The 10,596-nt window shown below is 37.0% G+C and overlaps 1 protein-coding gene across 1 annotated transcript; it reads left to right on the forward strand.

The window, feature by feature from the left end:
• The first annotated feature begins 1,780 nt into the window (after positions 1-1,780).
• Positions 1,781-10,088, forward strand: LOC132306333 (uncharacterized). Its single transcript, XM_059803687.1, has 5 exons — positions 1,781-3,405; positions 5,640-5,824; positions 5,920-6,090; positions 8,423-8,875; positions 9,522-10,088. The coding sequence occupies exons 1-5, from the start codon at positions 1,923-1,925 to the stop codon at positions 9,960-9,962; spliced, it is 2,733 nt and encodes a 910-aa protein (XP_059659670.1). The 5' UTR covers positions 1,781-1,922; the 3' UTR covers positions 9,963-10,088.
• The last annotated feature ends 508 nt before the right edge of the window (positions 10,089-10,596 follow it).

Genomic DNA, 10,596 nt, shown 5'->3' on the forward strand with positions numbered 1-10,596 from the left:
CAATATTATTCAATCCACAAATATTTTGCCATAGGATCAGATTTTGGTAATATCAAACTTGGGTGGTGATTCCATATATAATCCATGGTGGTTTTGATTTGATAGGATCAAATTTGGGTGTTTTAGAAGAATCACAGGTTTTGGAATAGTAAATTTGATGGGATTTGAATTTGAAATTGAGATTTAAAAATGATGGAATTTCAAATACCTTCTAACATGTTTCAAATCCCGTCTAAAAAATCAGGATTTGACGGGCTTTGAAAGATAAATATTGTGGAAGATGATATTTTCGTAATTAATTCGAAGCCACTGCTCGGCCTTTGCTCTGCAGCTGCTACTGTCAAGATGTTCTATTTTCTTCTCTCTATGATATATCTTGTGGTTTGGAGAGAACCGATGGTTGTCGGTGGTGGGTTTTGTTTGTTGGAGGTTGTGCACAATGGTTGAAGGTGGGGAAGACTGAAGAAAGAAAAAAACAAAATAAAAAATATGAGGGCATTGTTAATATTTCACATCCATGAATTATATATATTTTTATAATAAATTAATAAATAAGGATAAATTAGTAATTGTATTGCTCTGCCGGTAGAAAAGTTGTCTCCGATGACGTTAAAAGGCACATTTTGCTTACTTTTAATAGTTGAGGGGGCAACTTGCCTTTAAAAATAGTTTAGAGGTGGAGGTGCATTATACTACAATGGTACAGTAAATAGGTGTTTTTTTGCTCTTTTGCCTGTTAAGTATTACTTAACCTATTACAATATCTGTATTAACTCTAACCTATTAAATATTGTTGTAAATATATATATATATATATATATATATATATATATCTCTAGTCTGGAGAATATAAACATATATAAGTTAGTAATTAAATATAATCAAATCATTTTTTGTTTGGTATTCTCTAATCAGATTGATCCACTATCAGTTTTGTATATTTGTTACACAAATTCAATCATTCACAATTCAAACCGCACAACAAAATTTATATTTACACCATACTGGTTGAATGAATAAATATTACACTTTTATAAGTTTTTATATAAAAAATAATTATATATATTAATAATTAAAAATTTAATCTATAAACGGAAATATAATTATCAGGTAATATACTTGTTCATTTTTTAATATATATATATATATATTGTTTTTTTTCGAAAGATAATATATATATATATTGCTGTGTATCAATTTCGGCATACTTTTTAATTACTAGTAATTTGCAGAGTAATTTATATAATAATTAGTTTTCAAAGTTAAGCGCTTAACTACAGAGTTCTGATAGGTTCACGGCTATCACGGCTTTAAAACGCGTTGTGTCCACACTCAGACGATGTGGGATTGTGTACCTGTAGCTCGCCCAGTGTGGTAGCCTACTGGTGCCCCCGCACACGCTGACAGGCTCCCGCCCACAAGGTCGCCACAATCACCCCCTCTTTGGGGCCCAACGTCCTCGTTGGCCACACTTCCGACTGGGTCAGGTTTTGATACCATTTGTAACAATCCTCACCCTGGCCCCAGGGGGTCACCCATCCTGGTACTACTCCAAGTTAAGCATGCTTAACTACAGAGTTAAGATAGGTTCACGGCCATCACGGCTTTAAAATGCGTTGTGTCATAGAAAGGTGTTGAATCTACATATAGCACTTGCCCCATCCACACTGAGACGATGTGAAATTATGAACATGTAGCTCGTTTAGTGTGGTAGCCTACCGGTGCCCCTGCACACGCTCACACACACCCGCCCACGAGGTCGCCACACTCAATGTATACCGTCCCCTCTGGATTGCAGTTTTCTCCCTTTGTCCAACAAGCCTTTCAGGATGAGATACCACTTCCGCCGGCAAACCTACTAAGGACGATCACGGTCGCTAGGAACCTCTATAGAGTTTGAATTTTAGGGTTTCGAAGTAGCCATGTCAATAATACCACAAGAGCTCTACCCAAGTCAAGAAGACCTCCTCTACGAAGAAGAGCTCCTCCGAAATCCCTTCAGCTTGAAGCTATGGTGGCGCTACCTAATCGCTCGAACCGACGCGAAATTCAAGAAACGTCACACGATCTACGAGCGAGCCCTCAAAGCCCTCCCTGGAAGCTACAAGCTCTGGTACGCTTATCTCCGCGAACGCCTCGAACTCGTTCGCAACCTACCCATCACACACTCACAGTATCAAACACTCAACAACACCTTTGAAAGAGCTCTTGTCACAATGCACAAGATGCCTCGCATTTGGATCATGTATTTACAAACCCTAACCCATCAGAAGTTGGTCACTCGCACTCGCCGCACTTTCGATCGTGCTCTGTGTGCGCTGCCTGTGACCCAACACGATCGAATTTGGGAACACTATTTAGTATTTGTCAGCCAAAAGGGTGTCCCAATCGAGACCTCACTTAGGGTTTACCGAAGATATTTGAAATATGATCCTTCACATATTGAAGATTTCATAGAATTTTTGGTCAATTCGTGTCTTTGGCAAGAGGCATCTGAGAGATTAGCTGGGGTTTTGAATGATGACCGGTTTTATTCCATAAAAGGAAAAACGAAACACAGGTTGTGGCTTGAGCTTTGTGATTTGCTCACTCAGCATGCCAAGGAAGTCTCAGGCTTGAATGTGGATGCCATAATTCGCGGAGGAATTAGGAAGTTCACGGATGAGGTTGGGCGGCTTTGGACTTCACTTGCAGATTACTATATTAGGAGGAACTTGGTGGAGAAGGCAAGGGATATATTGGAGGAAGGCATGACTACAGTGGTTACTGTAAGGGATTTTAGTGTGATTTTTGATGCCTACTCACAGTTTGAAGAGAGTATGCTTGCTTTGAAGATGGATGAAATGAGTGAGAGTGAGGAGGACAATGACGGTGAAAAAAGTTCTGTTGAGGATGACGATGAAGATGACCGCTTAAATGTGGCCAAGCTTGAAGAGAAGCTTAAAAGATTCTGGTTGTGTGATGACAAAGATGTCGACTTGAGGTTGGCAAGATTGGAACATCTCATGGATAGGAGGCCAGAACTGGCTAATAGTGTCCTTCTTCGACAAAACCCACATAATGTGGAACAGTGGCACCGGCGAGTAAAGCTTTTCGAGGGTAATCCTACGAGGCAAATTCTGACCTACACCGAGGCAGTGAGGACTGTTGATCCCATGAAAGCTGTGGGGAAGCCTCATACTCTGTGGGTTTCTTTTGCTAAGTTATATGAAAGCCACAAAGATATTGTCAATGCAAGAGTTATTTTTGATAAGGCTGTACAAGTAAACTACAAAACGGTGGATAATCTGGCTAGTATTTGGTGTGAATGGGCAGAGATGGAACTGAAGCACAAGAATTTTAAGGGGGCACTGGAGCTTATGAGACGAGCCACGGCAGAGCCATCAGTAGAGGTCAAAAGGAGAGGTAATTATTTCCTTGTTAATTTGTGCAATATTAGAGTTTATTGTCATTCTCCTAACTGAGGTAGCATGATAAATTTGTTTTTTTGACGAGTGTACGCACCAAATTTGGTTTGAATGTATTATCATATATATATTTTTTCCTAAGTGATGACGATTTTATTGCAAAGGATAATCAATGAAATACACGGCTATAAGAGAAGGCATACCCTCTCAGTTCAAAGTCTCTACTAATGAGAACATCCACTTCCAATAGCATTGGAAGAGAAAAAAGAAAAAAACCTACTTAAAATGGTACATCCCATGATGTCCATGGCCTCCTACAAAGCCTGCTTTGCAACAATCTCTGGAGCATTGGAAACATTATCATGAGCTCTAGAATTCCTTTCCTTCCAAATATGCCACACAAAAGAAGTAAACAGCTTGCTACCTTACTGTTGAAAGAATCATTATGGAATTTAGAGATAGTCCAGGCCATAAGATGAGATGAGGTGTTAACAGTAGGCATCTCCCAATGCATGAACTCACAAATCCAAAACGACATGTTTAGAGAAGGGACAGTGTATAAACGGATAATCATTTGAGTCTTCAGGTCCAAAATACAAGTGGCATATTTCTGCTACTGGTAGACTTAAGGCCTATAAACGAGGATTTCGAAGTGAATGAACTTTCACCTTTCTATACAGAATTAGAAGTATAGTCCATGGGATAAGGGGATATGTTCACAACTTTTACTTACCCTTTACATGAATTCAATTCCTTGTTTGTTGGCATTACTGCCCTCAAATAATATTCATTATCTTCAAGACAAATTTCATCCTCTTTTCAATTTTCAAAATCCTTTTTGCAAGCTTAATCTTTCCGCTTTCTGGACCTCTATTCAACTGATTTTCCTTTTTCCTTGTTGTTCGTGACAAATTTATTGGGCCTGCAGGGGAGAAGTTCTCTTCTTGGCTACTTATATATAGTTGTATATTCACAAGTGTATATACATAATGTATTTGAGTATGTAACTATGAACTTATACACCTGTCTTTTTCTTTATCTAAGTAAAGACATGCATGGATGCTTTCTTTATCAGTTTATGGATTTGTGTAGAATTGAAATATGTGCTAAGTTCCTAACATAACTAGTCTTCTACTGATGTTTGAATTTTCTGTTTAGATGGGACTATGGGATTTTATTAATGAAATAATGCTGTGTCAATGAACTACTGAATTACATTTCACACCTGTGCTCAGGCACCTTGTAGGTCTCAACTATGTCAAATGAACAAATTCTTATATAATAGGTTACGGTCCTCGCGAACAGGTTACTTGTCTTTTACAGTTTATTGTAATTTGATTTCATCCAAGTTTATCGCTATATTCTCATCCAATTTCACTATTCTCTTCCTGAGTTTTATATATTATAGTCCACGTCAACAAACCTCTTCCTTTCCATTTTTTCTTTTTCTTTTTAAATTTTGTGGGATTCTATCCGTGTATATCCAAGGGTTTATGGATGTCTGATTGACGGGGAATAGTCTGTTATTTTTTTCTTACCTTATAAATTGTAAGGAGTAAGGACATTGCATGAATTTTTCATTATATTTAACATGGCATTCGAATTTATTAATTGCAAAATTAGGGATTGTGCTAAAGCAGTGGCTGGGGCACATAAATGCCGCTCCAGAAATTGTGGAGTTGGAGATGTCCTTTGTACATAGATTTGAAAAGAGTTCCATTCTATTGTATTTAAATCAAGTTATTGCATACCTTGAGTATTTTAAATCTTATTGTTGGATATTAGTAGATGACATCATTCGCATTTATAGTCATCATGTGTAGTGGCTCTATTTTTATTTCTTCTTTCTTTTTTCATTTTACCAACAAGTCCATTTTAAGTTTACCAATGTGCTTCTAGAAAACTGTATATGTGCCTTCAACTACTATTAAAAACAGATATTTGGTTTTATTGGCACGTCTATATGGCCCACTTATGGTTCGTGACATAGATGTATTTTATATCAAATATGAGGTAGACTAATTGTTTAGCAAATTATGATTTCAGATTATGAATTTATTTGTTAGTATTGAAGTTGCCCCATTGGAAACTTTAAGGGAAAATAAAGCAATTAACCACACCTTTTCTATTTTGTTAGAAGTTTCATTTTAAAAAAGTTGGATCTGATTTGATATGGCATTTATGAAACCATAACTAACCTTTGGATCTTTGGTCTATCTTTTTACACAACAGTGGCTGCTGATGGCAATGAACCAGTGCAGATAAAGCTGCACAGGTCCTTGAGGCTTTGGACATTCTATGTTGATTTGGAGGAAAGCCTTGGTAATTTGGAGTCAACTCGAGCAGTTTATGAGCGGATATTGGATCTTAGAATAGCCACACCACAAATTATAATTAATTATGCAATGCTTTTGGAGGTAAAGGCATGGCTTTCACTGTCTTGCTATTGTCTCTCTGAGTCTCTGGTTTATGTGGGCTGAGAACTAATGTTTCATTATTTTGATTTCTCTAGGAACATAAATACTTTGAGGATGCCTTCAAGGTATATGAACGAGGCGTCAAGATTTTTAAATATCCGCATGTAAAGGACATATGGGTCACATATCTTTCCAAGTTTGTCAAAAGATATGGGAAATCAAAATTGGAACGTGCGAGGGAGTTATTTGAGCATGCTGTTGAAATGGTATGTACTCCTTAGATTATTGTTGTTGTTTTTATTATTGTTATTATTATTATTGGGTAGGTAAGACACACACACACAGAGAGACATAACTATCCCTCACGAGGATTTGAACCTCAACCTTCCATTTGGAAAGCAAAGGAGATGCTAATAGAGCTCTCTTGGTGGTGTACTTTTCAGATTACCATCCTTCTTGATCCTTTTGATTGTAATCAATGTTACCTTGGTGTTTTGTCCTCCTCTCCATTTTATTAGCTGCTTATAAAGTCTGCAATCTGCATTATTGAGCTGTATTTGAGATTAAATTGAATATAAGAGGAGACATGGCGTATAATAGAATTTGTGTGGCCAATACCATTCATTTGGAAAAAAGGCAAGGATGATGATAATGACAACACAAGAGATTGTATTGGAACTTCAAACACAATATATATATATATATATATATATATATATATATATATATATACATAAGTTGAAACTTAAAACATCGTCCATTGAGAACTTTAAGTCAATGAATGCATAAAATGATTCACAATTTTGAACTCCATGTATTTTGTAACTGTCTCTTCTTTTTTTTTTTAAGTAATAAATTATATCACTAAGAGTCACATATGAGGACACATACCCGTGTACACGTGCCACTAACAAAGCAAACACCAATACATAAAGACGATCCAAACCCCTATGTATTCACGAAAGAATCCAATTTTTTGTTTAATAAAATGAAAAACAGCTATTGAAGATTGATTCACTAACAAATTTCTCAAAATATTAAACTATGACAAAATCTTTAATTCGACTTACTCCATATTGAGTCATTCTTTCTTCTTTACTATTCCTCTGCTCTACTGGAAGAACAAGTCAGCACATATCTAGGAAGAACTGGAGAAATATCAAACTAAGGACAAAGCCAAAGTCTGCATATCCCTTGTCACGTTACAGGAAGAGAAGATCTGCCGACTTGCCTGATTCTTTGCACATATACAAGCAATTCATGGGATACTTTCCCTTCATTTTCAAGTTGCCAACTGTTAGGATCTTTATATGAGCTGTCAGCCACACAAAGAATCCCAGGTTTGATGGATTAGATGCCCAAATGCCTTATCAAAAGGAAAACAAGTATCCAAGTCCCCAATTAATATTAATTATTTGGATCTCCTGTTTCACAGGGTCCCCATTTCACCTCATCCTTCCTTTTCCTTGAACAGTTGTCGATTGTTAGTTATGAACAGCAGAATCACCACCTTAATCTCCAAATAACACATTTTCCTCCATCCCAACCCATTTATTCTTTTACGAAGCTATAGCATTTTTACCAATTATTCTCTGGTTAGAAGAACTTTGGTAAGGCCATATCCTCCATAGACTTGGTTTGAACTTAAATGAGCGAGTGAGGATCATTTAAGATGTTCTGCAGATGATTTAAACGGAGAGTTTGGGTGACACAACCTTCATTACATGTGTGGCTGTTTCTTATGTTCTCCTGGTTGCTTGCCTAATTAGTCTACCTGAATTATTCTCTTGGTAACATGATTTGAGTAGTTCATTATTAACTAATCTGTAATGGCACATAATTTATAAAATTGTTCTCAGTGCTGAGATCCTTAAAGATCCATAGCTTGAGGAATCTGAGGGGTCAAGGAGTCTTCACATGTAGTCCCCAAAATAAAAAAATTGTATTTGCATGTATTGACAGCCATTTTAGTTTTAAACCTTCAGATGAGCTATCTCAGCAAGGTTGAGGAGCCAAAATTGCCAAAGTAATCTAAAAGTAGTGGCATAACAAGAGAATTATCATTAATAAGCTAATTCTATGGGAATAACAAGGAATGCTGTAGCATCACTAAATGATTGCAGAAACAATATTATCTCAAATGCTGTGTAAACCAGTTTTATTGTGCGTCTTTCAGAGCTTGATTATTTATTTTTGCTCGGTGTTACTGATTTTTTTTAAAAAATTAATCACTTCTCTAACTGGTCACGGTCCTCTTGGCTTCCTAATCTTCTCATTTCTTCTGAGGAATAAATTGATCTTTAGATATTTTCTGCAATCTGTGGTTTTTTTTTTTTTTTTTTCCCCAGTAATTCTACTTTATTAACCAGAAAAAAGGAATATACAAAAAAGTTTGAAAGGCCCAGAGGCCAACAAAGCCAAAAGCTAACCCAAAAACTAGCCCATCCCAAAAGAATTCGTGGAACATTGATAAGTGTGTTTTTGAGTTGAATGATGGATATATATGTGTGTGTCTTTATATATATATATATATTTGGCAAATTACACACTTTACTTTCTTTACTTAATATTGTCTTTACTCTACTTATTGTCTATCAGGCCCCTGCCGAAGCTGTGAAGCCGTTGTACCTACAATATGCTAAACTAGAGGAGGACTACGGTCTAGCAAAGCGAGCCATGAGGGTTTATGATCAAGCTACAAAGGCTGTCCCTGCCACTGAAAAGTTAAGCATGTATGAGATTTACATAGCTCGTGCTGCTGAGATTTTTGGGGTTCCAAAAACAAGGGAGATATATGAGCAAGCAATAGAATCTGGTCTTCCTGAGAAAGATGTGAAGACCATGTGCATGAGATATGCTGAGCTGGAAAAGAGCCTTGGAGAAATTGATCGTGCTCGTGCAGTATATGTATATGCATCTCAGTTTGCAGATCCACGATCTGATCCTGATATCTGGAACAAATGGCACGAGTTTGAGGTGCAGCATGGAAATGAAGACACCTTCCGAGAAATGCTTCGAATTAAACGGAGTGTTTCTGCGAGCTATAGCCAGGTATTATCACTTTTTTTCTTCTTCAAATTATTCTTTCTGATCAAGTTGATTCTATTTATCATGCCCATATTTGACCTTCACTTGAGAATTTTGATAGTGTAGCAGTTTTCCTGTGTGTTGATTCTATTTTGATAGTGTAGCAGTTTATCATGCAGCTAATGAAACTATTTAAGTCAAATTTAACTTCCAAATTAAGTCATAAGAAATTTCGGAATCCAGAGGCGATCCTATTACAGTAATAGCTTTCACGCCTTTCCCTTAGAATAGAGAGTCAGTCAGATTACTCCCAGTGGTAAGCAAATCTTACCTTGGCAAGTAAAGAGTGGTCCTGGCCATCTTCAACATTATTTTGTCCTAGACATTACCCTCCTTAGATCGTTCTGTAATATTCCATTGACGAAGGGTTTGGCAACAAGCAAACGGCTTTCTCAAAATTTTCTAAGCCATTGTTCCTTGATTAGGCCGTGTTGGAAAGACTGTATCTTGCGTTCCCTAACCCTGCAGTGGTGGGGGACTCCTCACTGTTTTATTGTTTTTGTGAATGTAATTGAGTTGATTGTTTTGACTATTAAGATGTTAGATCCATATAGTTTGCATTTTTCTTACATATTGTTATTTCAGTTCTAACTAATTCTCCTTCTTCCAGACACACTTCATTCTTCCTGAGTATTTGATGCAAAAGGATGGCAAGCAAAATGTTGACGAAGCGATGGACACATTGAAAAAGGCTGGGGTTCCCGAAGATGAAATGGCTGCTCTAGAGCGGCATTTGGCGCCTTCAGCCAATAATAACAGTAAGCCAACTACTACTGGAGATGGTGGCAGGAAAGTTGGGTTTGTGAGTGCTGGAGTGGAATCTCAGACTGCAGCAAATCACGAGGATATTGAGCTGCCAGAGGAAAGTGAGTCGGAAGATGAGGAAAAAATTGAGATTGCACAAAAAGACGTCCCTGATGCAGTTTTCGGTGGCTTGGTCCGGAACAGGGAGGAGACTGAGAAGGATGGAGAGGGAGATGATACTGCTGATAAGGATGGTGATGGCCCACTCGGCGCCCTAGAGAGAATTAAAAGGCAGAGACGAGGCTAACTATTATCATGTAAAAACATCTTTGTTCATTGGATGAAACATCACCAAGGACCTTGTGGCCTAGTGGTATCTTTCTCTCTTAAAGCAGATGGTGAAAATAATTCCTTCCCATGCAACATTTTCTTATTTCGCTGTTAGACTTCCGAATTCCTGATGCAAAGGTTAAAAAAAACATTTGACAATTAAGTAGTAGTCATCGATATACTATAAAAGAAATGAAAGAAATGGTGTTTGTACCTAATCCTCTGGCGGAAAATACGGAGTTGCACCAGACTCGATAACAAATTGAATCCACGTAGATCTAGAGATCACTTACAAATAAATTTAGAATAATGATAGGTTAACTGAAAAGGAATTACCAAATTAGTATCGAATTTGATGATTATTCTTATCACGTGTTAAATAATTATTTTTGAAAACTGTTTAAGTAGATGAGGTGAGCAAAAACACGTCAGATGGGTTTAATGTATCGGTTTCCTTATCATTATTCATAAATTTAATTAGAAAAGAAACATTAAATTTTTGCAAAGCATCCTAGATGGTTAATTCATGGGGTCAATTTATGGTTGAGACCTTATGTGATAAGGGCAATTCTGACAATTGAATGAGGAATATGCACACAATAATATTTGCA

This window comes from Cornus florida, unplaced genomic scaffold (genome assembly GCF_030987335.1).
Source record: "Cornus florida cultivar Cherokee Brave unplaced genomic scaffold, ASM3098733v1 CherokeeBrave_3.0.0_Hap2_Chr05, whole genome shotgun sequence".
Taxonomy (NCBI): Eukaryota; Viridiplantae; Streptophyta; class Magnoliopsida; order Cornales; family Cornaceae; genus Cornus; species Cornus florida.

Bases quoted from the DNA above. Each gene is read 5' to 3' on its own strand.
- LOC132306333 (XM_059803687.1), top strand. From the start codon at position 1,923: ATGTCAATAATACCACAAGAGCTCTACCCAAGTCAAGAAGACCTCCTC. The intron at 5,825-5,919 runs GTAAAGGCATGG...TGATTTCTCTAG, and splicing joins ATTATGCAATGCTTTTGGAG to GAACATAAATACTTTGAGGA. The intron at 6,091-8,422 runs GTATGTACTCCT...ATTGTCTATCAG, and splicing joins TTGAGCATGCTGTTGAAATG to GCCCCTGCCGAAGCTGTGAA.